This window comes from Brienomyrus brachyistius, unplaced genomic scaffold, assembly GCF_023856365.1.
Source record: "Brienomyrus brachyistius isolate T26 unplaced genomic scaffold, BBRACH_0.4 scaffold253, whole genome shotgun sequence".
NCBI classification, from domain to species: Eukaryota; Metazoa; Chordata; class Actinopteri; order Osteoglossiformes; family Mormyridae; genus Brienomyrus; species Brienomyrus brachyistius.
The window spans coordinates 46,383-61,038 of NW_026042528.1; the positions used below are offsets into that span (position 1 = coordinate 46,383).

General features: G+C 51.5%; 1 protein-coding gene across 1 annotated transcript in view; it reads left to right on the forward strand.

The window, feature by feature from the left end:
- LOC125728350 (reelin-like) overlaps positions 1-14,656 on the forward strand; it is an 84,487-nt gene that overhangs the window by 17,570 nt on the left and 52,261 nt on the right. The window contains exon 3 of the mRNA XM_049005328.1: positions 12,027-12,180. Coding sequence (XP_048861285.1) covers positions 12,027-12,180 — 154 coding nt within the window. The remainder of the gene's footprint in view (positions 1-12,026; positions 12,181-14,656) is intronic.

Consider the following 14,656-nt stretch of genomic DNA (forward strand, 5'->3'; position numbering starts at 1 on the left):
AGGCTCTCTGCTGGGAAGGTCTGGAGTATTTAGCAGAGCCTGAAAGCCTGGCTAAGCCTTCGTTTTGACTTGGACGCCTGTAACAGAAAGCAGCGATGCGTTGATTAAGAAATCTGGTGACTTAATGAGGTCTCCTATGGGGTGCGGGGGCTTCCTTCTGCTTTACTGTGCGTGGAGATAAGGAATTCCTATTTCTAAGGGCCCCCACAAGTCTGGGTGTCACGTCCCCCATCTGGAGTTCCACATGTCAGAGAGTGGGAAACATGTGGCGTCCAGATGTCCGGAGGTGGCGGCAGGAATGTCGGGAATCTCTCTCCTTCTTCCATTGGTCCTCCAGCAGAAGGACGTCTACGTCACACTTCCTCGAGGCGATTTCACAAGTTGGGGTGAATCTGGTGCCTCATTTGGACTTTTTGGGATTCTGTTTTTGTAGGGCACCCACTGCAAGGACTTGTGTGTTAGTCTGACTTTTCCAGTGAGATGATGACCTTTAGTGTGCAAATGTTTGACTGTGTGTGTGTCTGTATTTGTGCGTGAGCCCTGTGAAGGACTGGGTACAGTGATGGATATTACAGTGATGGATATTACAGTGATGGATATGTACACTAGGGCAGTGTCCCAGACACTTTTTTGCTTCCACACAGACAAGTCGGCTAGTTGACAAGTTGACTTTACTGCTCTGCAATGATGCTTTAAGTTTGACATCAGATAGTCACTGATCATGTGACCATGACACAAACAACAGGCGTTATGGAATTCCAGCTACGCAGAAGTGCGAGGAAAACAGATAGAAGTAGTGGAGCAAAAATCGGCCAGATGGAATTGTTTTTCTACGTTAATTACATTTAATGCCTCGATGAACACCTTTTTGCTTGCACTTCTATAATTCTGTCTTTGAAAATTTGGTCGATAAATGTGAGTATGTAAGGTCGGGACAGAAAATATGTCTCAACGTGGTATTTTCCCCTCTATACGCTGTTTACAACGGCACTTGCTACGGAACATTCGCATTAAAAGCCGCATTGACATGCATTTTTATACTGCGTCAACATGGTACAAATGCATGCGGTGTTGCCAGCTTTGCTCAGCTGGCTGGCGTGAGATTTTCAATTTGAGACCAAGTCATTTCTCAATACATTTCTCATTTACATGTATGTAGCAGTTATATTACCTTGTAAGTAGCCTATATGGTTTGCGAACCACCCAACCCCTTTGATGTGTGTAATTTTAGGTTTATAATGTAATAATATAAATTTGCTGTAAGATTTCTTGCGAGAGCATGAGAGTCAGAAAGCGTTAGCATCACGCCAGATGCGTGGAGGTTGGCAGCCCTGGTACGTGTTTAAAAAGGTCTTTCAGTACTAAGGCAGGCTAATACTTCTCCATTGAAGGGCAATGGGTTCACTCTGTAATGCATTACTATTTGTTCATGTATCTTGTCTCTTGTGTTAAATATTTACTACCATATGACATTTCAGCTTTTAATCTTTCAATGAAGAGGTTAGTTGCTTTGTCTGACATGCTAATATGCGAAGTAAAAGGTAACAATCTGTGTAAATTTATCATTAAGTTGTAAAAATTTGTACTAAAGCAAAAAATTTTTATGCATGCCACTGTAATTACCCTGATGTGATATATGTGCTATATTATAAATGTGTCACATCCATCCATCCATCCATTTCCCAAACTGCTTATCCTACTGGGTCGCGGGGGGTCCGGAGCCTATCGCGGAAGCAATGGGCACGAGGCAGGGAACAACCCAGGATGGGGGGCCAGCCCATCGCAGGACACACACACACCATTCACTCACACATGCACACCTATGGGCAATTTAGAAACTCCAATTAGCCTCAGCATGTTTTTGGACTATGGGGGGAAACCGGAGTACCCGGAGGAAACCCCACGACGACATGGGGAGAACAAGCAAACTCCACACACATGTGACTCAGGCGGAGACTCGAACCCGGGTCCCAGAGGTGTGAGGCAACAGTGCTAACCACTGCACCACCATCCCTTAAATATGTCACAAAAGAATGAAATAAAATGTTATCTTAAAGTGTACCCAACATGTTTTAGAATGTTTAAAGTTGAAATATTAAACACTTTCATAACAGGTATAAAGCAATTTCTGTCTTATAATTCCACACAGGACCAACCCTCTTGCATGTTCATGCAAAGCGCTCTATGACATTATTTGTTTGCGGTATTGTTATTATGTCTGATATTTCAACTTTACACATTCTGTAACATGTTGGGCTAATTCAAGTTCAAGTATAATTTTTTTCATGTGTGTCAAGTATGTTGTGCCTATGTTACATTAGGGTAATTATTGTCACGTTCCGAAACACGACGGAGGCAGGAGCAGACATAAGAGCAAGCAATAAGGGGTTTACTAAGGCAGCTGAACATCACTGTTGACTTTAAAAAAGACACACAACTACTAATATAAACAAAGAAGCAGTATAACAGCAGTCTGATTAGAGAGAGAGAGACACTGAATCATGGATCAGGCCTTTGGGGGCTGGATGTTTTTCAACCTGAGGGGGTGGGACAGTGTAAGTCCATTCTGTGGGGGAGGTGGTTTACCACAGGAAGATGTTAGATTAAGTGGGGAGAACCACAAAGAGCAGAGACACATGCAGTGGAAAAACAAGAGAAGCGCGATAATTGGTGGTGGATTCGCCAAAGTAGGTGAAGAGGTGCGAGGAGTTCCATGGTCTTTAAGAGGCAGAAGCCTAGGGAGATGTTCCACAACATAGAGAAATGTCAAAGATCGATAGCCAGAGGAAGCGTGCAGGATTTCACGAGGGACATGTGCCGGGCAGACGTGCTGCGCGTATGTTTCAGCCTGTACGAGGTCACCACTGCATGTGTGGGGGAGGTTCGGCCCCCACCCACCCAGAAACCAGCCCCAGTCCTGACTGACTCAACTGCTGGGGAATTTCAATGACTTTCATATATTTTTAAAAGCCTTTATGCCATTAAAGCCCCTTTGTTTTCCTTCCAGGGCTCCGCTATTTAAAAGGGACCACATGCCGTGTCTAACGAGCGCCTCTTCGACTGGCCCCGCCTCTCTTTAGCATCTTGTGCGTCTCACCATCGCTGCCTCGTGAAAATGCCGTCTCTCGTCCCGCCTGTCGAGTCGGGCCGGCAAGAGACGGGCACGTTAGGGGTGTGCTGGGCGTGTCCCTGGCGAGGAGAGTTAATGGAAAGGCGGCGTGTCCATGTGGGTGACGTCAGGAGGCGTAGCAGGCCGTTCTTACTTACTTAGCATCGGGGATTTCAAAACCCAGCCGGAACGCTGCTGGCTCCTTAAGCAGGACAGCCTTCCTCAGCCTTCAGATAAATACTTAAGTAAAACAATAGTAATAATAATGATAATATGGAGAAGAAGAAGAAGAAGAAGGTCAAAAACAATAACAAAAAGAAACATTAACAATTTAAATGATTTTGAAAGTAACAAAGAAACAACTGATGCTTTATTTTTATTGCAGTTAATTATTGCCAGAAGGTTTCTTCTGAGCTTAGGGTTTAATTAGAAAGCATGATCTTGATTATTTGTTTTTTCCGACACACTGGCGTTCACTTACCCTGACAGATTTTTGGTGAGCCAGTCACGTGTACAGCGTCGATAGCATGATGGTTTTCAGCATGTGAGTAACTAGCAGGGGGGGGGGGGGGGGGGACAGTGCTCACATGCTGCTCCCCGTCACGCCTATGAACAAGGGACCATCCAGAAAAGCACATGCTGGCCATGGCTGGGCTGCCTTTTACCGTTACCGTGGCAACATGATGTGTTGACAATGTGGCCCACTGTGGCTGGAGAGGAGGAAGGAGAGAGTGGCGGAGAAAGAGAGGAACAGCACGGGTGGGGCTGTCTGTCACTCAGAGATATCAAACGCAAAGCGGCTTTGTGATCACAGCAGTCCTGTACCATTCGCTGACAGCTATACATATAGACACACACACAAAGTTTGTACTCATACAGTATCTTTGTGGGGACTCTCCATTCATTTTTAAGGGTAAAACCTTAATCCCAGCAATGACAACCTTAACCCCCACCCAGCCCTAACCTTAACCATAAGCAACCAAACAAAATACAAGGCTTCAGGCATTTTTAGGTTTTTGATTGCAGTCACAGATTTTTATAACATTGACGTTATCCTTCTGAGGACGGAAAAAAGTTACAGGTCTTTATCACACTGTGGGGAAATCTGCCCCCCCAAAATGAAATAACTACAAAAAACACACACACACAGTCACACAAAAATCGACATGACACGAATTCCTGCATGAGCCTCACATTACTACACTCAAAGTACACAAGCACATATATTCAGTATTGTGTGACTTATTCGACTAAAGAAAATAATGGCTAAATTATGTTTAAGATAGTGTAAAGCAATGAGTCTGTGTCTGTCAAAGTGTGTTAGCTTAGCCTTTTCTAAAGCTCACCCTGGATCACCCCCACATTTGCAGAAACCATCCAGTACACCCCCGCATTTGCAGCAGCCATCCAGTACACCCCCGCATTTGCAGCAGCCATCCAGTACACCCCCGCATTTGCAGCAGCCATCCAGTACACCCCTGCATTTGCAGAAACCATCCAGTACACCCCCGCATTTGCAGCAGCCATCCAGTACTCCCCCGCATTTGCAGAAACCATCCAGTACACCCCCTCATTTGCAGCAGCCATCCAGTACACCCCCGCATTTGCAGAAACCATCCAGTACACCCCCGCATTTGCAGCAGCCATCCAGTACACCCCCGCATTTGCAGCAGCTATCCAGTACACCCCCGCATTTGCAGCAGCCATCCAGTACACCCCCGCATTTGCAGCAGCCATCCAGTACACCCCCGCATTTGCAGAAACCATCCAGTACACCCCCTCATTTGCAGCAGCCATCCAGTACACCCCTGCATTTGCAGAAACCATCCAGTACACCCCCGCATTTGCAGCAGCCATCCAGTACTCCCCCGCATTTGCAGAAACCATCCAGTACACCCCCGCATTTGCAGCAGCCATCCAGTACACCCCTGCATTTGCAGAAACCATCCAGTACACCCCCGCATTTGCAGAAATCATCCAGTACACCCCCGCATTTGCAGCAGCCATCCAGTTCACCCCCGCATTTGCAGCAGCTATCCAGTACACCCCCGCATTTGCAGCAGCTATCCAGTACACCCCCACATTTGCTGAACTTGACCACACCTTGTTTGGATAATTCATACCTCATGAACAGAGGCGTCGTGAGTCGAGGCCTTTGGAGATGAGGCCCAGGATGAATCAGAATGAGGTCCAAATGGTTTGTTTACCTCAGATGTTTTGACAACCATGCTCTCAGTTTGAGAGCCAGGACTAGGACCCGGATGTCTTAAGGTCCTCGCAAGAGTCCTCATTAATTAATTAAGTGAGGAGAGGTTTGGGAACTGAAGTGGTGTTCATCTAGCTATCCAGCAAGATATCGCGAGATACGCTATTTTGGATAGTGTAAGTCTCTTTTAAAAAAATAACTTTTTATTGTGTTATTGCACACTTGCATATATTGTAATTGTTTTCTTTCTCTGAGCAGATATACACTTTGCAGCCAGATGAATAGCCTTTAACGTAATTCTCGGTGGTGGCCATTGACTTTTGTACAGAACTGTACATAAATACACGGTCACACTTGTATACACACTCATATATACAGACACACTCACACATGCTGGCACACAAACCCTCACACACATACACACACAGTCGGGGGGGTGGGGGGTGGTCAGACAACTGATCTGTCAGCCCTTGTGTTACCAATGAGTGGCTAGCAAATACAACCCCCCCCCCCCCAATTTCCCTGTGTCATCTCTGTTTCCTTGCCTCCCCTCCCCATATATGTGATCTTTGACCCCGACCTTTGACCGGGGCTGAGTGCCATGTAAATGTGACGAGCATGTGAGTGTGACCTTACAGCCTGCACCAGCCGCGCACTGACCTCTGATTCAGTGTCACGTCTGCAGTTGGGCACCCATGCAGGCATGACGTCATAATGAAAGGGCCGGGATACCGGAGGCTCCGCTGAGCCCCCACCGCGGGCTGCACCAGCGGAGGCAGCGGTGCAGAAGGTGTCCTTCTGTGTGTGGCCTGAGAAGAGAGAGAGTGTGTGTGCATGTGTGTGAGTGACAGAGGAGGGGTGACTCCTCATCATCCCGGAAGCATGGCAGGGCGGCGGGCGGGCTGGCCTACGGGTTCGTATTCCTCCCCAAAAAGTTCAGAGGAGGCCAAAAAAAAGGCTGACCAGGCCTCCCCCTCCGTGGTACAACAGCTGGTCCCGGTTAAGCTGGTGGCCTGCAGACGTGACACTTTCCTATGCTTTCTCATTCCCCCCACTTTGATGTGATGTGTTGCCTGCCATCCCAGTTGCTGCCGTCTTTATTCCTGAACTTTCTGGTGCGGTGCTGTCAGCCGAGGCCTCGGCAGACGCCTCCCCCCAGATGATGAGATTCCCCCAGTGGTGCCCCTTGTTGACACCAGCACCCCTGGGGGAAGCTGCTTCCTCTGGTCTCGGGTGGTGGGGGGGGGGGGGGGGGGGGTAGTGCTTTCTGAATTTCGAGCACAAGTCATATCAGATTAATAAACTGAGGAATCTGACTATTAGCTGGGAGTCATGTCAGATTAAAAATCAAATTATCCCCATGCCCCCCTGTGGTCATCTTGAGCACAACAATGACATGGGTGGGGGGGTTCGTTGAGCAAAATAAGCACCTCTATGAGCTTGCCCCTCTCCCCCCCGCCCACATCACCCATGGCAGGTCGCCCATCAGTAAGCGCAACTCAGCAAGTCAGACTGAGCTGGGCAGAAGTGTGTGTGGGCGGAGGTGACAGCAGGAGTGGATCCAACCTCTGCCCCCCCCCATTTTAAAAGCTCCCAGGGTGTTGCCGTTGCTGTACTCAGATTTGGATCCGCACGAGCAGCTGGGAGGTTTACTTCCTGAAGCTTCCGTTACAGGATTACAGGGACACCGCTGCGGAGAATTTGAGCTCGCTGATATGCAGAGGCATCGTCAGCAAACACTTACAGCACTGTGTTCTCTTAAAGTGCTCAATTCACCAAGCGAAGTGGCTTCCTTGGAGCTCACAACCTGAAGAATTCAGTGTCACAAAGGAATATGCTTCCCTGAACAATAACTGGAGAAGACATGACCGAAGACTGTCACAGCAGGAGTCCCTGTCACAGCAGGAGTCTCAGTCACAGCAGGAGTCTCAGTCACAGCAGGAGTCTCAGTCTTCTTGGAGGGTTTCTGAACAGGGACTGCTGTAATTTGGCACGTTCACCTTGGTAAGAAGGAGCACAGAACCCGAAGGGTCAGTGCAGAATATGCAAGATCAATCTGAAGAAAGCAAACCCTCACTGCCCCCCTTCAAGCAGTGATGCGAGGAGAGTTCCCCGTCACTGGGGCACTGCATGTGACAGTGCTGTCCCCTCTCCCAGCTCCGTCAGCGCTGTCCCCACATTTCCTTTTATTACAGTTTATGGATGATGGATGGCCAGTTGTTGCTATGGAGTTTGGAGTGATTGTTCTGGTGGTAAACGGGGATGCCGGGTTCTGCTGGCCCCTTACATGTCAACAGCCCCCCCCCACTGGCCACACCCCCAGGTGCCTATAGGGCCAATGGGACGACCCTCCATTCATGTGACAAACGCCTCGGTCCGGTTCCCACAACGTTTCCCGCCCCCCTACCCAGGCTCACCGCTGGCAACGGTCTCCGCGGCCTTTGGTGCACAGCTTCCCCTTGGCACTGCCTGACGGACCCCCTGCATCGCCATGGCGATGTCTCTCAGTTGCCATGGCAGTTTGATTGGCAGATTCTGCGATGACTCCCAGTGTCGGTGCCAGGACAGAGCGGGGCTGTTATGCGCTGAGAACATGCTGCACCCCCAGGCTCTTTAGGAGCTGGCCTGACGTTCCATATCCACGTCGGAGCTCCTGAGAACATGCTGCACCCCCAGGCTCTTTAGGAGCTGGCCTGACGTTCCATATCCACGTCGGAGCTCCTGAGAACATGCTGCACCCCCAGGCTCTTTAGGAGCTGGCCTGACGTTCCATATCCACGTGGGAGCTCCACTGGGGAGCCCACAAGAGGAGTGTGTGTGTGTGTGTGTGTGTGTGTGTGTGGTGGGGGGGTTATGTTAATTTTACATTATGGGGTCCAAATACCCCACTTTGTGATTTAAAAACCTGTTATTTTGATGCTGCGGGGACCATTTTTTCAGTCCGGGGAAACTCGATTTTATAAAAATCTGTAACTACAATCAAAACACTAAAAACAAGTCTTGTATTTGGTTTGGTTCCTTATGGTTAGGTAGGGGTTAAGGTTGTCATAGCTGTGATTAGGGTTTTTCCCCTAGAAATAAATAGACAATCCCAACAAAGATATGCATACAAACATGTGTGCGTGCGTGTACGTGTGTGTCTCTGTGCTTGTGTGTGCGTGCATTTGTGTTTTTCCAAGATTCAGCAGTGTCATCAGCACTTCTGATGCATTTCTGAGATGTTTCATCATACAAAGACTGTTGCCGGCGGTAATGGTTTGTCGGCTGTTCCCAGACCTGCTTCACTGGATTGTGTCTGTGTCGCACGTGTGTCTTACTAATGCTGCAAGTAGTGAAGGCACCTATGATTGTGAGATCCCCCAAAAGAGACACCCGTGATTGTGAGAGCCTCCCCTGACACTCATCGTTTCGAAACACATTATTGGTTGAATTTTGGCCTCTCATGCAAAAGTCCTAGAATTGCCCAAGTCCGAAAAGTTAGGAAGTTTGTGAAACTGCCTGCATGATGTTGCCAGGCCCTGCAGCTTACTAAATACTCCAAAGCCCTTCCTCTCCACCAGACGACTTGTCAGTGTGTTGGAAGAGGACGTGCTCGTACCCAGAGTTTCCAACCAAACACCAAACCCCCTATAAAGTTCACACTGTAGCCCTGACCGTCTTCAGACAGAGTGACATCAGTGTAGATGGTACCCGCGTCATCTGAACATACCCTTGGAATCAAACACCCCCTGGATCCAACCTCCCTCTCCCAAAACTTTTATTAAAAGGGGTTAGGTAGAGTAGCGTTTAGGTATAGACTGGGCCCCACAGTCTCTCAACACATCTCTGACTGAAGAGACATGCTTTAATGATGCTGATGTTGTTTTATGTGGGCAATGTTATGGGGAAATACAAGCTGGCCAGCTTGGAGCAGAGGTGGTGGTGGTGGGGGGGGGGGTTAACCATGTGACCGGGGCAGGCCATATAGGCCCCCCTGGGGTGCATGGTCAGGGTGTTTCACTCTCAGTTTCGGACCAAGCACCATGTGCTATGTTAAATTAAGAATAACACTCCATCTGAGGACATTAATATTCATTTCTATAGGGGGCTCCCTGCTGATGGAATGAAATAACCCTTCCAAGCATCAGATTACAGCCCTCCACTGTGCATTAAACAACCCGCCCCACCACTGTTCTGCCCAGGCCCGTTGATTCATTTCAGAATGCCTGGTACAGCAGTAGAAGCTGGGCGAGTCACCTGGCCAGAGCCAATCACAGCCAAGTGGAGCAATCGATCAGGTGTCCGTCGTCAGCCCTGCTGCTGTGAGCGTTGGGGGGGGTCTATAGCAGTGGTGGAGGATGTACTCAAACAATTCACCTGAGCAAAAGTAGAAATTAACAGGCAGAAATGTCCTCTTGTAAAATGTATCCCATTGATGTTTCTGCTGAAGTAAAAGTAAGTAAATACAGTATAAATACAGACATACACAGGAACACAGGTTTCGCACGTCGGACTCTGTTGAGAGGTACCGCGACACTGAGAGCGATTCTTAGGCATCAGCATCCCAGTAGGTCCGTTTGCCTTCATTTCAGTCTATCAGAAATGCATCTGTCAGGGTCGGCACCCATCCGTCCCAGTTTTTCCTGTGCCCTCCCCGTTTGGCCAGCAGGTGTCGCTGGCCATCCTGTCTTCCCTGTTGTCAGCCTTCCCTGTCGGCTCAACAAGTTGCGCATGTGGCTACCTGTTAACCCCTGTGGTGTGTGTTCGAGTCCTGCCTCCTCTGTTTTTTGTACTTTGTTCCCTAGAGTTTCATTGGTATCAGTATTTCTAGTTCCTGTGATTTTGTGGTTTGTTTTCTGCTTTGGTCTCTTGCTTTGTGCCTTGGTTATGATCTACCTGTCTTTCTTATTTCCCCAGTATTAGATTCTTTTTCCTTGTTTCTGTCAGTTTTAGTTTCCCTGTGATCTCCCAGTTTCCTTGAGTGAATAATTTGTTTCATCCGTTGCCTGTTTTCTTGCATCAGTCCTTATGTGTTCTCCCTTGTTGGTTAATTGTTTCATGTTTCACTCCTGCTGAGTCGTTACCCAGTTTAGTTTCTGTATTTAAGTCCCTGTTCAGTTCCCCAGTGGTTCATTGTATGAATGTCTGTATGCCAGTTGGTGAATATTGTGTTATTTGTGTTCTACCTGCACCTTCTTGCCTTGACTCATTAGTAATTAGTCTTTGTTTATCCCCTTTTACTTTTGACCCCTCGTGCTCTGAATTTGTTTTGCAGTGTTTTCCCGCATTTGCAGTTCTGTTGTTAAACCCTTGTTGTCCTGTGAGTCGCCAGTGGGTCATCCACCTTTCTGCCTGCAGCATGCCTCGTCCTTGTGCCAGACCCACCCGGGTCCGTGACAACGTCCCAGTCTGTACTGGTTATAGCAGGTCTGTTTTGTTTTGTCGTGTTCCGAGTTTTAAGTCGAGTTGCAGTTTGATTTCTCTCGACCAACCCGGTTGAGGTGCGAGTTGGTGGAGGTGAACGCATCTCGACCCATACAAGTTTTCGGAGGAATGATTGAATTCCAAGATTTGGTCGAGGTACTTGTCGAAAAAAATTCAACAGGCCCGTTTCATGTCCGACTTGGTCGAGCTAAGAAGCATTCCAGTTCCAAGGTTCTTCTGTGTACTTAAAGTATCAAATTAAAATATACTTGAACTTGTAGTTCCAGATGCCACTGTATAAAAAAGTCAAATGGTTAACATTCATTAATGTGGAACAAATGAGTTCAGTTGTCTAATATCATCATAATTTCTTATGATTGTGTCATAATTATGATGTGCAGTCTTACTGCCATTAACATGTTTAAGTGCTGTAATTATCCAGATTGGTCAGTATGAAAAAGAAGAGAACCTGAAGATAATATTTTAACGTAAAGCATAGTTTCTGTAAAAGGCTGGCTTCTAGGCCTGATCAATGACTCCCATTGATCCCTGGAAGGTCTTCTCCGATTGGCTGCCGTCTGCATTCAGGAGCTCTTCAGGTCCAATCCCACTGCAGATATACCAATTGCCGTGTCTTTGGTTTTTACTCAGACTGAACACACTTCCATTCATAAAAATACTGTGAGAGAGGAGTGGGCAGGCCTTAGACACCTAGCGCTAGCCGGGGGTGTCGTCACTCTGTACCTATATATCTTTACATATGACAGCATTGCATTTAGCAGGTAGAGCTATTGACTCACACCTACAAGGTTGGGGGTTCACTCCCTGGCACTGCTGTGTGTGTGGTTTGCATGTTTTCCTTGTGTTGTGTGGGTTTTCGTCCCCAGTCCAAAGACATGCAATCAGGCTAATTCGTGTCATAATATTGCCTATACAGTGTATGTGTGTTTGTGCCCTGTGATGGACTGGCATCCCGTCCAGGGTGTTGCCTGCCCTGTAATGGACTGGCATCCTATCCAGGGTGTCCCCTGCCTTCTTCCCTTTGCTGCCTAGGGTGAACCCCCCCACCCCGCAAATCCGTGTATTGTATATGTAGTTGCATGGATATATTTGAATGGTATTTTGAGTGTATAATGTTTTATATTTCATTTTTTTTCTGTTACATTTTATGTACATCTTTACACAAAATAATACAAATTGTATTAAGTTTCTCTAAATGACCTGCAATGTTGTTTGGTAAATTGATCTTTGGTTAATTTATTAATTGATTGCTTGATTTGCCTGTTGTGGTCCCACCTCCTGTCTCAGCCCCAGGGGTGCTGCCAGAGGGCCAGTTCGGCTCCCAGTTTGGCTCCCAGTTCGTGTGCAGCGTCCTGGTCTCTCATGTTGGTCATCAACCTTCTACCAGCCTCAGCTTTGTGTGGATCGCCCCCCCACCCGGCACCGGCTGCATCAACTTCCTGTGAGTCCCCCCCAATGCCACGCCGGCCTGGCTGCATGTCTGTGTGCCTTTTATGAATGGCTCGCTGAAAGGTGCTGGAGGAAATGGACTGGGGAGCCTCCATGAAAGCGGTCAGTATTTCACATCTGTTCTTCCTCTAATATTTTTGGACTTCCTTGCTGTCCCAGTGGGATGTCCTGCAGGACATACAACCTCAGTCCCTTCCCTTGCTGGGGACAGGAAGGATACTGAGACTGGGTGGGAGGGTGTCCTGTATCCTGGTCCTTTCCCTGGGAGGCAGTCTCAGTGAAGAAGGTGCCGGGAAGGCAAAGTACTGGATGGTTGCATGTCCCCAAAGTTACTGCCCCCTAGTGGACAGGGAGGGGAGGTGCGCTGCACCAGATACAAGTTTTCCCCTAAAAACAGCCTCATTAAATGAGGCATGTGTTGCAGCTGTGTTGTGATGGGGTAGGATGAGGGGGCTCTGTCTGCCTTATGAACTGGTACTGCCTCACCGTCTCTGCCCCACCCAGGCCTCTGTGTCCCCGCCCTGTGCCTCACTGTCTCCGCCCCCCCCAGGCCTCTGTGTCCCCGCCCTGTGCCTCACCCTCTCCGCCCCCCTCAGGCCTCTGTGTCCCCGCCCTGTGCCTCACCGTCTCCGCCCCCCCAGGCCTCTGTGTCCCCGCCCTGTGCCTCACCGTCTCCGCCCCCCCCAGGCCTCTGTGTCCCCGCCCTGTGCCTCACCGTCTTCGCCCCCCAGGCCTCTGTGTCCCCGCCCTGTGCCTCACCGTCTCCGCCCCCCCAGGCCTCTGTGTCCCCGCCCTGTGCCTCACCGTCTTCGCCCCCCTGGCCTCTGTGTCCCCGCCCTGTGCCTCACCGTCTCCGCCCCCCCAGGCCTCTGTGTCCCCGCCCTGTGCCTCACTGTCTTCGCCCCCCAGGCCTCTGTGTCCCCGCCCTGTGCCTCACCGTCTCCGCCCCCCCAGGCCTCTGTGTCCCCGCCCTGTGCCTCACCGTCTTCGCCCCCCTGGCCTCTGTGTCCCCGCCCTGTGCCTCACCGTCTCCGCCCCCCCAGGCCTCTGAGTCCCCGCCCTGTGCCTCACCGTCTCCGCCCCCCCAGGCCTCTGTGTCCCCGCCCTGTGCCTCACTGTCTTCGCCCCCCAGGCCTCTGTGTCCCCGCCCTGTGCCTCACCGTCTTCGCCCCCCTGGCCTCTGTGTCCCCGCCCTGTGCCTCACCGTCTCCGCCCCCCCAGGCCTCTGTGTCCCCGCCCTGTGCCTCACTGTCTTCGCCCCCCAGGCCTCTGTGTCCCCGCCCTGTGCCTCACCGTCTTCGCCCCCCCCGGCCTCTGTGTCCCCGCCCTGTGCCTCACCGTCTTCGCCCCCCCAGGCCTCTGTGTCCCCGCCCTGTGCCTCACCGTCTTCGCCCCCCCCGGCCTCTGTGTCCCCGCCCTGTGCCTCACCGTCTTCGCCCCCCAGGCCTCTGAGTCCCCGCCCTGTGCCTCACCGTCTTCGCCCCCCAGGCCTCTGTGTCCCCGCCCTGTGCCTCACCGTCTTCGCCCCCCAGGCCTCTGTGTCCCCGCCCTGTGCCTCACCGTCTTCGCCCCCCCAGGCCTCTGTGTCCCCGCCCTGTGCCTCACCGTCTTCGCCCCCCAGGCCTCTGTGTCCCCGCCCTGTGCCTCACCGTCTCCGCCCCCCCAGGCCTCTGTGTCCCCGCCCTGTGCCTCACCGTCTCCGCCCCCCCAGGCCTCTGTGTCCCCGCCCTGTGCCTCACCGTCTTCGCCCCCCAGGCCTCTGTGTCCCCGCCCTGTGCCTCACCGTCTTCGCCCCCCCCAGGCCTCTGTGTCCCCGCCCTGTGCCTCACCGTCTTCGCCCCCCAGGCCTCTGTGTCCCCGCCCTGTGCCTCACCGTCTTCGCCCCCCCCAGGCCTCTGTGTCCCCGCCCTGTGCCTCACCGTCTTCGCCCCCCCAGGCCTCTGTGTCCCCGCCCTGTGCCTCACCGTCTTCGCCCCCCAGGCCTCTGTGTCCCCGCCCTGTGCCTCACCGTCTCCGCCCCCCCAGGCCTCTGTGTCCCCGCCCTGTGCCTCACCGTCTCCGCCCCCCCAGGCCTCTGTGTCCCCGCCCTGTGCCTCACCGTCTCCGCCCCCCCCCAGGCCTCTGTGTCCCCGCCCTGTGCCTCACTGTCTCCGCCCCCCTGGCCTCTGAGTCCCCGCCCTGTGCCTCACTGTCTCCGCCCCCCTGGCCTCTGTGTCCCCGCCCTGTGCCTCACCGTCTTCGCCCCCCCAGGCCTCTGTGTCCCCGCCCTGTGCCTCACCGTCTCCGCCCCCCCAGGCCTCTGAGTCCCCGCCCTGTGCCTCGCCCTCTCCGCCCCCCAGGCCTCTGTGTCCCCGCCCTGTGCCTCACCGTCTTCGCCCCCCCAGGCCTCTGTGTCCCCGCCCTGTGCCTCACCGTCTCTGCCCCCCCCAGGCCTCTGTGTCCCCGCCCTGTGCCTCACCGTCTTCGCC